Raw genomic sequence first — 20327 nt, 5'->3', positions numbered from 1 at the left:
CGAATAGGAACATCTGCAACAATACCACAAGGATTAATACTGCTGTTAAAGAATATAAATAAACGAAAAATAGGTCACTTCCGTGTCTAATTTTGAATGAAGTCAAATAAGTATGATACTATTGTGCAAATATCTGAAAGCCATTGTTGTCACCAATGCAGGACCAAAACGTTCAAAACAGCTAATTTTAGCAAAAGAATAGGCGGATTGGCAACACTTCTCGTTGAGTCTGCTTGAACAACAGACCCTGCCACGCGCAACAAAATATAGTCCACTTTCTAACTTGCAAGAATAGAACATTCCTTCAACACAATTGTAATTATTGTACTCTAGAATTATCATAACCAATATTTAGTATGTAAATGAACTCCAGGTTGGCATAAAAACACAAGACGTGACAATTTTTACTCTGGGTACAACACGCATGCGTAAAGGCTGGGCAGGCGGGAGGGAATTTCAATTTGTGCGAGATGCATGTTCGCTTCGGCTACGTTAAACACTGCAGCGGGAAACCGTTGAAAAGCGCCGAGAAACAAATTGTATTGAATGTGTTCGCAAAGTTTTGCGAGAAATATCCAACTATGGTTATCCAGGACGTGACGAAATTGACATCTGAGTTTACTGGTGTCTCTGTTAAGAGTGTAAAATCTGCGCGCAGCGAGGTTCTAAATAAGGGCATTTTAACAACGCCAGGGAAAAAGCGTCAACGTCAAAAGCCTGTGTTACAAGTTCAGTGAGATGAGTTTGCGAGGATCCATCGTAAGGTTCATCACTTTTTGGATAGGAACGAAGCGCCAACAATAAATAAAGTGTTGGTGAGTGTGAATAGTGATCCGGATCTGCCGAACCTTAAGAAAACAAGTTTCCACACACTTCTGAAAGAAATCAGCTTCGAGTTTGTGCAACGCAACAGAAAAAATATTATTGTTGACCGAGAAGACATATTGTTGTGGCGCCGGAACTACCTGAGGAAAATACGCGAATACAGGCGGGAGGGACGAAAGTTGTATTTCCTTGATGAAACGTGAGTGAATGAAGGTCATACTGTTTCTAAGGTGTGGGTAGATTCTGCCGTAAAATCTAAAAAACAGGCTTTCCTCTCAGGATTAACCACAGGGCTAAGAAACCCGACCGGCAAAGGCAGACGCCTTATTGTATTGCATATTGGAGAAAGAAGAGGAACGCTTCTGGGAATCAGATTACATGTGCGACACGATTGTTGACAGACTTGTTATCAATCCAGCTGATAGCAGTAGCGGCGGCACCAACAGTGAAGGGGAGGAATCTATTTAAGGAATCGACTTTCTATCCGACTCTGCTTAGGCAAGTAAAACACTTTTATATCTTCAAATTAAATTCTTAAGTACAGAAGTTCAGCTTATCTTGTGAATAGTTATAGTTTTCCTTTTTATTTAATTTCTCGTAGCTTGTAACATTGCTTTCGCGCCAACTTTCTCTCACACGTGGTGGAAGCAGCAGAAGCTTTACGATCATCCAATCGCTGAAGCCTGGCGGAGTAATACCTTTGCCCTTGTGTTTACAGTGCAGTCCCTTCTAAGCGCGGAAAAGGTTTAGCAACTACCGGCACAAGCTCTGTGATCAAATTTTGATTTTGCTCTGTAACAGTTCTGATATCTTTGCCTAGTTCACCAATAGCATCAATAATAGGCTGTTCTGTTTGTTTGTGTTGTTCATAAATACCTCGGTTCTCTGATTTCCATCCCTTAAATCTCTTTACAAGATAGTCTCTTAATTTAAGATCATCAATGATTGGCCTTTTCATGGTTATTTATATATGTCTCAATGTCTAGAAAATTGTTGATTTTATTTCTGTATTTACCACTATTGGGCTTCCTTGTCATATCAATTGTGACAAACCCATAGCTGTCCTGGTTCCAGCACCTACTGCAAAACTTAGAAAAATCATTGTAGCTCAAGTCCCCACCTACATACTCATCATGTATGTGTTTGAGGTTGGTATGTTCTTGATGAAACACACATATAAAATTGCTGTTGTCTCGGATCAGCCGTTTTGGTATTTTAGAAAAAGTCTGTGCCAGGTAGAAGCAATCTATGTTTTTGTGAGGCCCCCTGTGTAAAGAAATTTCTAACCTTGTTTTGATTATCCAGTATAATGTCATCAAACGCAACAACAGAGTTATCAAGACAGTCATTGAGTGTCTTAACATCTGATTCAAAAATGGCTATATCCAGTCCATCATATAGCTTCATCAGCTGCTGATATTTTAATTGTTCTAAACTCTTAGAGAAGACATACAAGTGCCTGTTTTTCCAGTCTAACCAGTTGGGTGCTAATAAAAAATTATCAACCATTAGTGTGGTTTTACCACAAGCCGATGGCCCAACAATAAGACATCTAATATTATCAGGCAGCAGCTTGCCATTTCTCTTAGTCTGCTGTTCAGGCTCTGGTAGTCTCTTTATAACATCCCAGGTGTTCATAGTATCACTTTGTCTGCCTCGATCCTGCTGTGTTCTGGGAGTCCTAGCCATTTGACCAGTATCTTGTTGCCTTTTCTGCGGATGACTTTCTCTATAAGATATGTGTTGGGCTGTTTAGTTTTGCTGAGTTCTTCTTCATAGAATCTGCCTTTGAGAATTTCTCCGCGATGGTCTTTTATTATATACGTGTTACGGGTCCCAGGTTTAACTTGAACCACTGTAAATAATTCAGTGCTCCAGTTTCTGGTAAAGCCTCTCTTGAATATGTGCTTATATTTGCTGATTCTTACTGATCACCGACCTTGTATTTGGCTTTTCTTGTTGTTGGTTGGTATCTAGGATAGTAAACAGTGTTGATCAATTGCTGCTCATCAGATGAAGTTACCTCAGAGGGCTTCATGTTGCTTGTGGTGTGGACCGAGTTGTTATATCGATCTAGAAGTTCTGGTATGATATAGAGCCATTTATAATTACCTTGCAGGGTAAATTGTTTATACATATGATTTTTTAGGGTTCTGTTGAATCTTTCTACAATAGAGGCATTGAGATCACTGTAACTCGAGTAATGTTGTATTGACCGGCTTTTAATAAATTGTTGGAACACCAAATTATAGAATTGTTTGCCATTATCTGTTTGTAGATAGCGCGGTGATCTTCCACTCTGATTGATGACTGTCCTGAAGGCTTCTGTAACACATGCTTCAGTCTTGGATTTGAGTGGCACAGCCCAGGCATATTTTGAAAATGTGTCTATGACAGTGAGTAGATACTTGTAGCCCTTGTTGATCTTGTCTTAATTTTTCAGTTGTCCACCTGCCATCTCAACCAAGTCAGCCTGCCACAAATCATCTATGCCTTTTTTGACCACTGGCAGTCGCTTATAGTTATGTCTGGCTGGTCTGTGTAGTTCATCAACAATGGTTTGTCTAGACATAGTATGTAAACACGAATATTGCAGTTATGGGGTGTTCAGCAGCAGATACCACAGGATTTTCTAAATACAGTTTGTCCCCTATTTGTATATTAAATTCCAAAGAACCATCATCTTCAGCATAAGCTGTCTCTAATGTATCGGAGTCTGTAAAATCCTCTAATTCTACACTGGTGACCTTTGGTTTGTTGTCAGCATTGGTTATTGATAAGGTAGGGTAGTGGTGAGCCTGTGGTTGGAGCCAATATTTGATCTTGATTGGTCTGAGTGTGCCCCCAACAAAAAACTGGTAATAAAATTGTGCAGGGGACAGCATATATATTTTGCCACCTGGTGTAAATGATGAATCATATTCTTTGTTGGGGACACTGTACAATTCAAGAATTACTGTGTGCTTAGGATTCACGATTAGGCCAGTTATTTCTTTTTCTGCTGTAAGCAATCTACTTATTACAGATTGAACGTGCTCATTGATAGTCCTAACAAAATCGTCATGGCCCGGATTGATTTTTATGTCCACAGCAAGTTTCTTATATTGTTGCACAATCTCTTGAAGCTTGGTGGTAAAAACAGACAGAGCATTTGCTTGGTTGGATTCTATAGTCCTTATATGTTGCTTGATGTTGGCTACAATTTGCTGTAGATTTTCAACAACTGCCAATTTTGAACTTTGGGCTGTAAGATCATGGACTTGGGTCCTGATATCCTCAAACAGGGCATGCAGTTCATTAATATGCTGATTGGATGGGAGAGTAGCCACTGTCTGAGTAAGCTGTTTGATCTCTGTCTGGATATTGTTGATGTCTTCAGATTTCAATATGCGATTCACAGCTCTTTTAATATTTTTAAGTTCCTGTGATGTAGGCAGATTGGCTACAGTATTCTGCAGACTCCCAGGCTGATTTTACAGCATTTAATTTAGTAGCATCAGCCACACTATGCATAGCATCTTGGAGCAGGGCTATGTCTGCCTGAGTAGGTGTTGATTGTTGTAAGATTTCAAGCTTTGTTTGGATATCATCGATCAAGTGATGAAAATGAGATAGCTCAGATTCAGTGTTGAGGTTTTCAAGTTTGGTGATCTGTTGCTGGACCCTGACAAGGGTGTCTACAATACCAGGTAAGCGGGATTCTAGAGTTCCTTGTACATTTGTCAGATCACTTTGTACTGCTGCTATGGTACCCTCAAGATGGCTTATGGTACTCTGAATTTTTCCAAAATCTTCATATGTCTCGAGTTGCAGCTTGATGTTGGCAACACTACGAGTGATAGCACTCAGAGCATCAGAAGATGGTAGGTTGTCCATAAAATTCTCAAGTGTCTCGACCTTTTCTTTAACCTCGGCTATGGCATTGTTCAAAGGGTCCAGATTAGGTATCTGTAGTGATTGAATCTGTTCTTTTAGAGTAGAAATCACTAGATCAAAATCTTCTTGTGACTTTATGCTTTTGACAATTGTTTAGAGCTGTGTCTGGACACTACCAATCTGCTCTTCCAGTTGCTAGTTGCTGTTTCAATTGCTTAGAGTTGGTAGCCTGAGTCTTAAATTTGGCTTGAAGAGCCTCCTCTAAACTTTGAAAATTATCTAATGTGGCCAAGTCAGTATATTTTTGAAGCGGCAATTTGAGTTCAGAGTCAATTTTAAGAAGAGGGTCCATGCATTGTGATTGTAAATTGGTAATCTCTAGTTGAAGACTGGCATTGAGTGTAGTTTGTAGAGCTTGTAAATCACTTCTTAATTTCTTGACTCTGACATCAAGCATCAGAATCTCATCACTGTGATCTTCGCGCCTTGTATGCCCAAAAATATAATTTGGCATTTGGCTTTAGTAGTTATTTATTCTAGAGTTTCTGATTCTTAATTCTCTAAAAAGAGGTATAAGCTTGTCATAGTGTCCCGGGATCTCAATATATAAGCAGTCACCGGCAGAAACAGTATATACAGTGCCAGAAACCATGTTTTAGTGCTTTATCCTGTAAATATTTTTGCCTACTGAAACCTTGACATTACCCTCGGGGGTTGTAATAAATTGTAATTGGCCACCTACAGGTAACTGGTAGTGGTTCAAGTTATTGTTAAATATGTACAATGGTTTACCTGTTTTATCATCAACATCTGTAAGTATGCTGTTCAGATGAATAATTAACAAACCACTTAGTTTAGATAGCAAAGACTGTATATCAGGAGAGGGTGCTGGTGTTGGCAGGTCCATAATAGCCTGGTTTTTGAACCCAAATAAGTTCATAGGCATGTTTATTTATTTCAAATCATGCTCTGTGATTGGGCATTGATTGCCACTTATCAAGTCACAATGACCCCATGGTAAAGTATGTATACCACATGATAAAATGCGTCTCTTATCGTCAAGTGGGTCCAGAGCAACATTTCTTATAATATTTGTGGTCAACAAGTGATCTTTACTCTAGATTCTGCATTCTGATGTTCTGATTGAACTCTGCGATTTGAGACAATCTTCATAATCTTTAAATTGGAGCTCTTTGTCCACAGTTATTCTACCAATGCCCTTGGCTTTTTTGGCAACAGCACCACTACATGTTTCAAAACTGTACATTTTGGCCCTTAACCCAGCAAATCCTACAATAACATCGTCAAGTGTCTTGTCTTTTAACTTGCCAGGCACCTTTTTGTTGTAGGGTTGAATCTTTGGATGTTCACTGGTATCAAAATATTTAAGCAATGCAGGCTGTGATATATCTTGATAGACATCTTCTGTCTGAATATCAAGGATAAAGCTATCTGTGTCCATGTACATCAGTTTTACACGATCACCATAAAAAGGCTTCAGCACATCATAATAGAGCTTTAGCATGTGTAATTTGGCCAATTCTAATATCACAGCCCCTACATAAATAGGCTTATTAAATTTAATCTTTGTTTTTTTTTCATATTAAAGGGTGCCAGATTATCATCATAAATTCTTCTGTAATTGAAGTTGGGCTTTGCCACCAATTTTTTGCTCCGGTTGGGGTCAGTAACTAATTTAACATCAGTATGTCTTCTGACATTTTCTATGGTTTTACCATACACTGAATTGACCATAAATTTGAACAAGGTCTTATCAAATTGGGTTACAGCAAGTGTTCGATGCTCGATGTTTGTATCGATGTATTGCTTCAACCATGTTGAGTGCTTAAACCTGAAGACTTTGCCAATATTGGTCACTTGAACACCGTGATGCATCAGGTACTGGAGGTTTTTGTAGTATATGACATAACCCTGTTTTGGTTTTAGAGTCATCATTAGTTTCTTCTGTTTAGAGCCAGGTGAACACTCGACCTCAGGAATTGGGGGCAGATCAGAAAACTGGTTGTGTAAATTATCAGGAATTGTCAGATCAACCTCTAAGAATAGACCATAGTCACTGTCATCAAAGTCGTGAAGATCTTCAATGTTGAAATCTTCGACCCATTCAAGCCCTGCATATGGCAGTTTATCCATCATAGCATAGCCATATAGGCTGTTGGCATTCACATAAAGTATATAGTTTGATGGTCGTGCTGGATCATAATCTGGAATATATTTGTTGTTGGCTCTGGCATACTAGGGACGTTCAATATATAAGTTTCCCTGTGCTATAAAATATTGTATAAAGCAATGCCATTAAAAAGAAGCACACGGTTGACAAGCGCCATCCTTCGTCTACAAGGAACAACAATCGATTCGTTATCAGACGTGAAGGCGCATGCGCTGAAGAGCGAAAAGTTAATGCTTGTTCGGAAAATGCGGGCTCGCATCACAAGGAGTTCAGAAGCATGGATGGTAAGGGAGTTCTGGTTATGGACTTTTTGGAACGAGGAACACCAATTAATGCTGACCGTTATTATCAAACATTGGATAAACTGAAAAACGCAATTCGACATGAGCGACCACGTCAGCTGGTGTCATTCTTCTTGACGATAACGCTCGCCCCCACTCAGCAGAGCAAACACAACACAAAATTGAAGAATTGGGGTGGAAACGGCTGCCCCACCCTCTTTTTCCGGTGTTAAAGTCTGAATTGCAAGGTTACCGTTTCGAAACAGATGAAGAAGTGAAGCGGAATATGAGAATAGTGCTCAATAGCCAGAGCCCTGATTTTCTTGCAAAGGGTATGGACAAATTGGTGCAACGGTGGGACAAATGCTTGAATCTCTATGGGGGATTATATGGAGAATTGAGGAAGGATCCTCCTACACATGTATGTATAGTTTTCTAATGTATCTTATTATTATTTTTTTTTTACAGCATACGGAAACTTATATATTGAACCACCCACGTATCTCTGAGAGCATTGCACCATGCCTCCTCGTATACATTGTTCCATAAACAGATGCATGTCCTGATCCTGGATCAGATCCAATTGCATTTTAGTATTCAAAAACATGGCAGACCATGCTATGCCCGGAGCACTGTAGAAATAGATTGGATCCAGCTTATAATTTTCCATCGATGATTTTCTAAATGCCTGGAGTATATCGGCTAAGTTTCAAGTATGCCTTATGATAATCACCAAGTGTCTGGCATTTTAAGTTGGTCCACATCAACTGGGCATGATGATAATCATCATCAGTGATTCCGGATGCCCTGAGTTTACTGTAGAACTCTTGTTGTGATGGCAGAGCACACTCATCAAATTTAGAAAAATCAGTAACATAGTCATATGGGTATACACCCTTATGCCTAATTAATTTCAGGTCCTGATTTGGAAACATAGCACATGTGATTTTGAATTGGTCATCAGATAATTGATTGGCCAGAGTAGCCAGGCTAGCCGACAGAATTCTGTATGAATCTAGAAATCTTAGGTAAATAGGCCTACCATGAACATTGATTATTTTGCTAATCATTTTCTGCTAAAATATTTAAATTCTGCTGTCAAACCCCTTGTACCTGATCAAATGATGAAAATCATAATTGGATGCCTCGTGACAAAATATCGAGACAAATTTTGGTCTCTGATTCTTAATATTACAGCCATTACACAGGGCCTTTTTGAATTTACCATCTGTATGGGAATTGTGATGCACCTTGATATTTGTATCTGAAAATTCAGAATCACATACCGGGCATTTTTCTGCATTGTTGAAATCTTCAATCTGATCCTCTGTTAAAGGCATCATAGGTTTTGATTTTAACAACACATTAGAGGCTATGCAACGGCAATCACTTTCTATTGTATGTGCAAATTCTTTGATGGCATCTGGTCCCATGTATAAATATTCTTTACTAACAACACCATCCTGTACAACTACATAATAAAAACTAGAAGGTTCATGTAGCTGGTATGATGTACTTGAAGATTCATCAGGATCTGGGCTGCAGAATGCAAGCGATTTGAGGTGTGATTCAAAATCACAGAATATATATTCTGGGTGTTCCAACAAGGCTTCAAATTTTTTGAATTTTGCATTTTCATTTGGCTTAGGCATAACCATATGAACAGGTTTATGGTTGCCACAGTATTTCAGATTCTCAACTAACTTGTTTTTAGCAATTTCTGTATTCTTCTCATAAACACCATTCACCATTTTTCTACCATCAAATACAGTCAAACATCTTCGACACAACTTGTATATTGTATTAGATTTGTCCAGTTGTTTTCTGACTAAAGCTTCAAGACTGTGTATCAGAGTGTAATGGTATGTGCCATCAACTTCAATTAAGAGCAGATCAATCGGGACAGCAAAATCATCATCAAGTGTACTGATTCTGAGAGGTTCTATCAAGCAATTGCCACGACCAGTAGAACAAATAAATATATTAATAGATAATGGCCTACCATTGATATCTCTGGCCTTTTTTTTTAAAATTTATCAATATTCTGAACAGACATTGGATATTCTAAGCCCTCCATAGCATCATCAAAATCATGTTCATGCTGTTTATAATAACTTACTCGCTCTGGATGATCTAAAACTGGAAACAAAGCAGCTAAAATACACCACAGAAAGCATTTCTGGTCGGTATTTTCTATGTTAACCACGGCATTTTTGTTTTTGATATTGGCAGGTAATGGCAGATATGTAGAACCTTGTAGTTGTCTGAATTCAGAAATATTAATATAGAGCTTGTGTGGAGATCCACATAGGCTCCAACCCGATTCCTTAGCAGCAAATTCAGAGTGTTTGATAAGCAATTGGTCTATCAACCTGCTTAGTATTTTGTCTGAGTTTATATTTGAGTATACAGGTACAGTTTCTGTTATGTGGGGCTGTGTAAATTTTGTGCCATTTGCTTTCTTATATTGAGTATACAATTTGAGGGATAGCTTATAAGAGCCATTTTGTGCATTTAGAATAGCCTGCACATCAGAAGTTATACTGTTCAAAAAATTCTTAATGTCACATTTTGGCTGTCATACAAAACAGTAATCACTAAGTTGACCATTAAAACTGCTATGGATAGGGGCATAGCGTGGCTGCTTTGCTGGTCTAGCATTATAGGATGTTTCAAGCTTCCTTTTTAGAGCAGATGAAGATGTAGATGGCTGTGGGGGCAATTTTGATGACTGTGCAGAAGCCATATGTTTATATGTGAAGTATTCCATGCTATATTTTCTATGGCATTTTGGGCATATTTTTGTGGGTGTTCTGCATTTTTCTGGATCACAATTCCTTTTATGCTTAGCCCAATTAGGGCTGGATATATTCTTATTGCATTGATTACAATATTTCTGATTTGGCATTTTTGTTGTTGGTTTATTATATAAGATTCCTTGGGGTTCAAATCAAAACTCTATACTTAATAAAACTATGCCAGGTTGTAAAGCTAATAGCCTACATGCACAAAGGTAGAATAAGTATTGATCTACAGAAGCACTGACCTACCACAAATGCCTGTGCAGACATGCATGTCCTAGAAAGGCAATGACATAATACTGTGTGTCATGTATTGATCTTGTATAACAAACTGGGACAGATATAAGCCTGACTCTAAATATGAGTGGATTACAACAAACAAGCTGGACGTGTCAAATATCAGACCTCTTTATACAAAATATAAGCCTTTTGTTCAGTATACCAGAAATATGTTTAATATGAATAATAGGAAATGTTATAAATGAAACCAAACAGACCTGTATGAGGAGCACTGCAACAACACATCTCTAGTCTTCAACCACTCTCAGAATACTAACTGAAATGTAATGCAAAAACTCTTGCCTAATAATTTGTTGCATAATATTGGATAATAATTTGTTGCACAACATGATGCAATAGAAGTAGACCAGAAGTAAACTTGTGTGTGTGTGCATGGGTGTGCGTGGGTGGGTGTGGGTGTGGGTGGGGTGGGGGTGCGGTGGGTGTTGGTGGCTCTTATGAGCATCTTGGCTTAGTTTTAAGTGTAGCCAAAACAGTGCCAAGAGGGACATATTTTTAACAAGCTTATGGACAACAATCTGACAGATGTAGCTTTTGTAAGTGCAGCCAAATCAATCTGAGGGGGGTCATACTTTCTCAGGGAATTCATGAAGGTTTTTTTTTACAAAAGTCTTGGATTAGACAGAGTAGCACACTTGAGCAATAAGCTCATATGGACATCTTGACCTAGTTTTAAGTGTAGCCAAATCAGTCTGATGGGGGCTCATACTTTCTCGTCCCAGTAATAGGTCAAATAATACTACTCGCACGGATACAAGGAAAGTGGTAAACTTGGCGAAACTAAGCAATATCTATGGAAAGAATCGATATTTTTATCGATCGTTGTGCTATTTCCTTGACATTATCGATGCATGTCGTACTTCGAGCTATTCTATGCTTCGAGATTCCGAGAGTTGTTTGTTTACGTTACGCAGAATGCATAGCAAACTTTGTTAAAACTGCGAAGTAATCGTACTGTACGCATAACCGTAAAGTAATTTGTATACAATGAAAATACTCGTTGAATTAAAGCAATTGTGTGTAAATAAACGAAATTTAATAACAGATGCTATGTTTTACCTTCTACTGTGTCACTTGAAACATATGCGGTAGAACTAAGGAATACTATTTATGTTGCAATTGAATGATCCAAAATGTAAAGGCAGCTGATTTTTCATGCTTTGCCATTATTATCTATAATGCAGGGAGTAAGAAATCATTACACCCACTGAATATCTCGTGAAAACTCAATTCTCTTACTTTTACAAATGTCCCATTTTTAGTTGTTTGGCATTACATTTTCTTAAGGTAGGCGTTCGTAGCAGGAACGTCTATGTTTTCTTAACCTGTTCAAACCTTGAAGATAAGATTAACGTTGCGAGTTTCGTACGAACTGTTTCTCTTTACTCAACTTTATGCATAAATAGCCCTGCTGAAAATTCTGTCTACTGTTTTCAGCAGATCGATGGGTGGTTTACAACATCTAATGTGTTCACATTTTCAAACAGATGTAAATAAAATTTGTTAATAAGGAGGAATGAAATGTTATACGTATTTGCAGCCATCATCTTATGCTAAGCACACTACATACAATGCTTTCAGTACATCAACAGGTGTTTTGAAAAATCTACTGTGTTTAGATTTTCAAGCAGATATGAAAACAAATCGTTTATTATGAGTAATAAAATTTTATATTTACAGCCAATATGTTAAAGAAATGGTAGGCGAGTTGTTCATAACAGTTTTCATTTGGTCTGTTCTACACAATGTGAAATTTAAATGAACATGTAAAAAAGTGGAGGACAATATGTGCTTCACTTCAACAGAATTCCATTCTTTAAAGCAACATGGGTAAATATGCGATAACGCCCGGACACCTTTCACTCATTTATTTCCTTAATTTTACCACTGGTACTTACCTATTTTGCCTTGCAGAACATTCTTTAAGGTGAAGTTATGCCTTTTTCCATAAAATACTGTCAACTTTTCATATTACGATTGATTATTTGTCTTACTTGTTCCGCTTCTGTAATAGACAATATGGCTTGCACTCGTAATGGATCATCGTGCGTCATGACGTGCCAGCTTGTGTTTTGTCGATTTTCAGTGCACAAGCAGTGTTTGAAACCTTTATGACGAAAAATTACGTACTATTTCGATTTTTTTTTTCATGTTTACCTCCACAAACCATGCACTTTAGCCCCAAAAACCATCCATGGCTAGCCCCAAAATCCATCCATAGGTAGCCCCACAAACCATTGACGTTAGCCCCAAAAACCATCCACGAGAGCTTTTGCATTGTGTTGACATAGTTGCAAACTTCACAGACAAGTGACTAATACTAACCGTAATACTCATTGGAGAAGTAATTCGTAAGAAAGATACTTTCCTGCATACTTGGCAAGAATGAAAGTAATATCTTCCCCAAATTTATATAACCACTTAGATAGATGCATTTAAAGAGCCATCCAGACATTTTTGTTATCAATTTCTTCCTTAAGAACAGATATATCCCTTGCTCTCACGCACACAGACACTCATGTGTTGCAACTGACGTTGACAACATTGAAGACATTTTCTGTACAAAAGAATTACCTAGATATCAAAGGGAATTTGCATCACCAGGGGATTTTTTACTTTAATATTTGTAAAAAATCACATGGAAAATCTATCAGTACAAGAATTTCACTTGGGAGATATACGAGGGTCACTATTTATATTTTGAGCCTAACAATGAAAAAACAGGAATTTGGCATTGAAAACTGCTTTATTGTTTTTCGAAGTATTCTCCTTTATGGTCAATACACTTTTGCATTCGTTCGAACCATTTGTCAAAGCAAATGAGACACCTCCATAATATGGTTTGAACGCATCAACGGCATCTTCCGCCGACGAAAATCGTTGTCCACGCAATTTATTCCTGACATTCGGGAATAAGAAGAAGTCATTGGATGCCAAATCAGGACTGTATGGCGGATGACCCATCAATTCGATTTTTTGAGTTCATAAAGTCGGTTGTTAGACGAGATGTGTGACAGCTGGCATTGTCTTGATGAAGAATGATCCGACGGCGTTTGTTTGTTTTCCGTATCTGACCGAAGACCTCTGGTAAACAAATTGTTGTGTACCATTCAGAGTTGACCGTTCTACGTTCCTCTAAAGGCACAGTTGGCACATGACCAGTTTTCCCGAAAAAACAGGCGACCATTTGTTTCGATGTGCTTCGAGCGCGAACAACTTTTGTTGGATGGGGTTCATCTTGAAACACCCATACAGTCGACTGCTGTTTATGTTCCGGTTCATATGCATATATCCATGATTCGTCACCTGTTACAATCTTATATACATCTTTTGAAGTGCGCAGTGGTAGCGTCGTAGCCTTGTAATCAAGGGGTCCCGGGTTCGATACCCGGTGGAGGCACAAGTGGTTCGGATCCCACTTTAAACTGTAGGTCCAGTCCCGATTAGCCTTACTGTGCATAAAGTGGACTTAAAACACCACCACCACATCTTTTGAAGCACCACAATTGTATTTATTGAGCATTTGTTTGCACCAATTGACGCGAGCGTCTTTTTGAGTTTCTGTCAAATTGTGTGGGATCCAACGAGAACATACCTTTCTCACAGCTAAATGATCATGTAATATTTTATATATGCTGGTGGAACTAACACCTATTGTTGCCTCAATCTCACAGTATGTCACATGACGATCTTGCAGTATTAGGTTTTGCACAGCATCAATGTCTTCTTGAACAACAACTGATTTTGGACGACCTTCGCGAATCTCGTAGGTGAGCGAATGGCGGCCACGATTAAATTCGTTATACCAGCATTTCACAGTGGCAAAGGATGGGGTTTCATCTCCAAATGTGGAAGTAAGTTGATCGATGCACTCTTGTCTTGATAATCCACGTCGAAAATCGTAAAAAATCATCGCACGAAAATGTTCACGAGTTAATTCCATTTTATTGTTGTTGCGCAATCTCCAAGGCAACATAAACAACACACATCAAGCTATTGACAAAACATTTGAAGTACGTTATGGTCAATAATGCCAGACGATTCCGTGCAAACGTCAAATCGCGCCTAATTTCAATCAGTGTTGCCAAGGCTCAAAATATAAATAGTGACCCTCGTAATTCAATTTCTTGCATTGAATTCTAAAAATTGTAGATCTACAGTTCATTTAGCAGATAATCATATTTGAGTTGTTAGTAACACCAATTGTTGATGTACCGTCTGCCGTGCTGGGGTTGCAAATTATAAAGAAAGTAAGGCGAGAATACCGTGATCGACTCGGTGTCTCTAATTGTTCAGTGTTTTTCTTTTCAGTAAAGTGAAAGTGTCCGATGGTGTGTGAAAAGAAGGGTAGTTAGTGGTAGTTAGATTAGAGCATTATTACATACACCGTTTTCCAAGGACTATGCAATATTAAATTAACAGTTAAACAACTTGGCTGTCCCACGCCAGATTTAAACATCAATTCTATTTAAAAATATCAAAAAAATTGTAAAGGTGACAGGCATCAAATTTTGATAGTTGCATTTATTTCCTAGAAACTCTGGCCAACTTCACAGCATGCTACGACGCCAGGGATTGCGGGTTCGAATCTCGGCCTGGGCATCAGTGTTCTTTGTGAGTGTTCACTCATCCTTATCTTCGCGATTAGCCAAAAGTAGTACAAATGCGAAGTAAAATAAACCAATCTTAGGAACTCTGAATTTTTGTCTGCAATTTTAGTACATAAAGTTCCATTAAAATTACCTCTTTCATTAGAGTTCTATGACATATGGTGGCGAAAATGTTTCGATTTCTTGATCAAGTTGGCACTACCCATCATAGTACTAGTTGCCAGCCGCCACTGTACCATCACATGGGAGCCGCATCTTCAGTATTTGTCACGCGAGATGTGTTTTGAATTACCAAGCTAAGTGCGCACGATTGGCATTTGTTCGAGCGAGAAATAATGGAACTCGGTCAATAGGGCATCTCACTGCCATGCGAGAGACATGGGGTCGATCCTCTGCAGGGGAGAACTGGTATCTTTTCCACCTGTTCAAACTGCCCAGGCACCCACCCAGCATCCTATCAAGCGGGTACCTGGAGGAAACTTTGTAGAGTAAAGGTAGCCAGAAATGTGGTGCTGAATACGTCACTCCCACCTTCGGCCATGATCAAGAAAATCTGAGGCCATAACTCCACACCCCCTAGATGCCTTCCTTTGCACAGGAGAGCACTTTACTTTTCCTTCCTCAAAAATCTGTTCCAACATATCAAACTGTCACGAAAATAAGTAGGCCATGTAACCTACAATTTAAAAGCACAATGAAAGTATAACTTTTGGCATATTTGGCAGAAAACTGTTCTAGAACAAAAACGCGAATTTTGGGAAACTTAACACTAACAAGTCAAATGAGATGTCGCAGATTTTCAATTGTCATACCTTGTAATTTCAATTTCTGGTAAGTCAAGCATTAAGCCCTTATGTTTCTAGATTTTCTGAGGCTATATTTAACCCAAATTTTAAAAAGAAAAGACCTCATTATTATAAGTATGGGATGTAGTTTAACTTTACTTTGCAACGTCAGAAATTAGGTTACATATTGACCAAAACGAGTTGAACCTAAAAGTTGAGATTTTTACTGAGAGTTAGGTTCATGCAGGGCTTCCTTCGTGACAAATTTCAGAATTTTTCAAGAGGACCCATCTGAGATATTAACCCCAAAAACTGACAAAATTCAATGAACGGCCATGTTTGAGACCATGCTGTAAAAAAGTGTTGCATTTCTAAGCACTGACATTTTATTTACAGACACCCTGCAGGCAGGTCTACACATGAAAAAAAAATCAAGCCTTAGACTAAACCCCTTCATTGAAAAAATCAGGCTTAAAAATCCAATTTTCCAACTATTGTTACCCCAATTTCCACCATACCGTTCGTACTTACGATGCAATTTTAAGCAAAACATACTTGAATATCATAGAAAGTATACTTCATTAGCCACAAAATAAATCTTGTTTCAGGTCAAAAAAAGCCATGTGCCATGTTGGAAAAATGGCTGCCCCGAGGAGAACTAAATACAATATTTTTTTTAACACGGGTTTTGATATCTAGAAACATGTATAAACGTATGTAGTAAAAATGAAATTTTTCTAAGATGGTCATGAAACCACCATTGGATCGTTTGGCATGGAATGACCCTTAGCTACATCAGGTACCTATACAATGCAATTCTATAAATTGCTTGTGTTAAATTTTTAATACATATATACCCTTTTCGTCAGCAATAATAGCATAACTGCATGTTGTCAGTTTCACACTACTTCACTTGGATATACCTTACTGAAGCAGAAATTCCATTGATAATGAAAGGAAATATGACACTTTATTTTATACAATTCAATTGCTATATGCAAGAGTTAAGTTGTTTGCTTTACAGAGAAGAGAGTAGTAGCATTATGCATCGAAAAATGAGTCTGCACTCATGGTTCTTGCAAGCAGAGGGTTACAAACCTCACTGGAAATATCAACATATAATACCGAGAGTTGATAAGGAGACTGATAAATTACAAAATGTATTTCTTAATCAATGACTCCTCACTCTAACCTCATTTAGTCGTAACGTAAAAAATAATCAAGTATTTAATTTAAACTTATTGTGTATGATAAAATTCCATAATCCTTACCTACCTTGTGAATTGTAATAATTTTCCAAATTCAATATTTGCATTTTGAATTCAAATCATACAGAATTGTGAAATTGTCAATTTCATAGAAGATAATAGATACTTAACAATAATTTAGCTCTGAACCTACAGAAAATTAGTGAAATAAATGTTACTTATAATAATAAGGCAGCAATAGGAGGCATGAAGCAATTAAAATTCTTAGTTCTATATATTGATACACATCCAACATGCATAGATCATATAAAAGGTATATGTATGTTACGTAGACTGAGTGGATGTGTAGATAGTGATGTACTACTGAAAGTATACTATGCCCAGGTTCATAGCATTTTCAATTATGGTGTGCAAGTATGGGGTAATAACATGCAAATAAATAAAATATTTAAATTAAAAAAAAAAAGCAGTGAGAATAATCTGCAAGGCTCATACTGTCGCATACTCATAATCACACTGTCGGCCTTTATTTGTTGACTTGGGAATACTCAGTCTACCATCACACTATATCTATAAGATTTTATATTTAGTACATAATAATATACAAAAGTTTCTGACAAACAGTATAAATCATCAATACAATACAAGAAATCGAGACAATCTAAGTATAAGAAGATACCAACATAGTAAATAATAAAAAAAAATGACATATATGGTAGTGAAAATTTAGAATCAACTACCACAAATCTTAAAAATCTCTACAAATGAATAGTTTTAATAAGTTTATTCTAAAAATTGTAAAAAAATGAGTGGCTTTATGAAGTAAATGAATACTACTCAATAGATTTTGAGAAATATTTGCTCAAAGAATTTTATACTTGAGATCTTGATACATAAATTTTGTCTTTACAACAGGAAACTAGTAATTATATATTATATTTAATGTATAAATAAATAATAAAAGTTGACGATGTTGATACATTGTTGTAATGTCTTATGGGAATAAAGATCTTACCTTATCAAAGAAGAAAGCAGCTATACTGGCAGGTATTAACATGAAAAACTGCTAAAAAAGATTAATACTTTGCGATAGAGCAATTACTTCGAAGAAAAATTTTATGATCAAAAAGAAATAAAGGTTTACATCTAATGTTTACCAAGGAAAAGATTAGGTACAGAAAAAAAAATTGGTTGAAAGGGAAATAATACACAAATCCACTCCAAGGCCTACAAAATTCACTTTATGGAGATGAACAATTGGACAAGCCAATTTTAAAAATTGCTTGGAGCAAATGATCTTGGCCAAGTAGCATTTGATGACATTCTTGAAGGACAATTTTTCTTTATTTTTACAAATTTTAACAAATTTAATTTTTCTTTAAATCATCATCTTGTTCATTTTAAGAATGAATCATATAAGTATGGATCAAGGTCACGGGGTTTTATTGGGAGTTAAATATATATTTTCTAAACCGTATTACAGTACATAACATATAAAGCCAATACGTATATTCACACTTTCTGAAAAAGAAGTTTAGAAATAGACACAATATCCAATAATCTGTGATGCAAAACAAACATATATCTAAAGTCTGTATCTTCCAAAGTAGCTTGTGTAAAGTGGGTTAACCCCATCAGACCTGATTTTTTTCAATAACATTTCTTTTTGCTGAAATGTAGCTATAAGAGGTGCCTAGTTACAAAAAAAAAAAAACATTTATTTTTTCGCAAAACAAATCCGTACATTTTTGGCATGTACATGATCTAATCTAAATCTATGTTAAAGTGAAACAAAATGTAGGATATTTTCTTTCAATGTCAACTATTCCTCCCAAAGTTGCTATTTACTCTCTAATTTCTGTCGGTGATATCAGGTGTCAGTAGCTTAGCGATTCCTCAGCAGAAGAAATGTACAAAATCAAGCTGGAAAAAAAATCAAATGCTGAAACATTTGCTATCACGCATTAAAAAAAAAATAATAAAAGTGATGTGCATGATCACGTATAAAGGGTCTGAAGGGATTGAAGTTTTTGTGTTAATAATTACATTAGCTGTATTTTTTTATTATCAACAAATAAGAGCATAATCTAGTCCTTCAGATGTACTTTATTGGGATGTGTGATCAGTTAGATAATTTTCCATGAGATTTTCATTCTCTTTCCAAATTCCCAGAGATTTTCAAGGTTCCAGCTTTTCCAGGTCTGTCGGTACCCTGTCTGTTTTAAAGACTTCTCCTTAGTATGAACTCTCACATGCCTAATAAGATTGCTTCTAATGGCAAAATCTTTGTTGCAAATTGAACAATTCAAAGGTTTCTCCTTGGCGTGAAGCTTCATATTTGCATATAGACTTTCTTTAATGGCAAAATCTTTGTTGCAAATTGAACAATTGAAAGGCTCCTCTTTGGTGTGAAGCCTCATATGTTAATTAAAATAACTTTTCATATTTGCATATAGACTTTCTTTAATGGCAAAACTTTTATTACAAATTGAACAAAGGAATGGCTTCTCTTTGGTGTGAAGCCTAATATGTACATTGAGTTTCCCTTTAATGACAAAATCTTTGTTGCAAATTGAACAGTTGAAAGGCTTCTCCTTGGTGTGAAGCATCCTTATATGTACACTTCGCAACATTTGACCACCTTGAAAAATTTCAAAGTACGGAATTCGTAAATTTGGCAGTATAGCACTTTGGTGCCAACTAAAAGTAGCCAACTTTGCAACATTTCTTCTTCCTAAATGGAAACGCTCTTGTGATGTTTTCTTCATTCTTTCATATTCCATGAAGTTAAGATACCCTAAAGCAGTAATAAAATACATGAGTAGACAAAAAAAACTTAAGTAGAAATACAAATGGTGAAATTTTTCACGATTCTTTGCTCTGAATTTGAAAATAGGGAAATTTATGTTCATTTTAAAACACTGAACAGGTTCTCATCCACCTGGAAAGAATTGCCGTCATATTTGAATGCAAGGAGGCAAATTTCTGATGATTTAAACGAAGTCTGTAGTAAAGATACCTTGCACAACACCAAATGATTCTGCAAAGTGTGTCTTTTTCTTGGTTCTTGGCGAAAAATGGTTCGAAACCCCGGCACAAGGTAGCTTCAACTGAGATCAACGTGCTCTACTGAGTTTCCATTAGTAATCTCCTGGAGTAGTTGGTTAGATGACAGCACTTTTTTTCTTTTTTTTTACTGTTTTCATCAAGATCGAAACATCGTAGGTTCAAATCCCACCCTATCCTGATTATTTTTTTCCATTTTATTAACCGAGTACGAAGTGTTGTAATAACGTAATATAAGATTATATGATATTACTGTAAATATTTATGTGATGCAAGCTCAGTGGCAGCGATTGAGTTCCAAAACTGATGGGGTAAGGTGCCAAAACTGGTTGGGGGCAAGGACACTTTACTTTCTTCCCTTGGCAGATAAGGTTTAGCATAGTG

At 37.0% G+C, this 20327-nt stretch overlaps 2 protein-coding genes across 3 annotated transcripts in view; both read right to left on the bottom strand.

Moving 5' to 3' along the window:
• The window catches only part of LOC146004639 (uncharacterized), a 726328-nt gene that overhangs the window by 673986 nt on the left and 32015 nt on the right, over window positions 1–20327 (bottom strand). The gene's annotated exons all lie outside the window — the stretch shown is intronic.
• Window positions 18603–20327, bottom strand: part of LOC146004750 (uncharacterized) — a 30707-nt gene continuing 28982 nt past the window's right edge. Inside the window, exon 4 of the mRNA XM_083143722.1 lies at window positions 18603–18800. Coding sequence (XP_082999848.1) covers window positions 18755–18800 — 46 coding nt within the window. The 3' untranslated portion in view covers window positions 18603–18754. The remainder of the gene's footprint in view (window positions 18801–20327) is intronic.

The sequence above is a fragment of the Lepisma saccharinum genome, chromosome 22 (assembly GCF_977018435.1).
Source record: "Lepisma saccharinum chromosome 22, izLepSacc3.1, whole genome shotgun sequence".
Taxonomy (NCBI): Eukaryota; Metazoa; Arthropoda; class Insecta; order Zygentoma; family Lepismatidae; genus Lepisma; species Lepisma saccharinum.
Note: the sequence above shows the minus strand (reverse complement) of the source record. Positions and strands in the feature narration are given on the sequence as shown.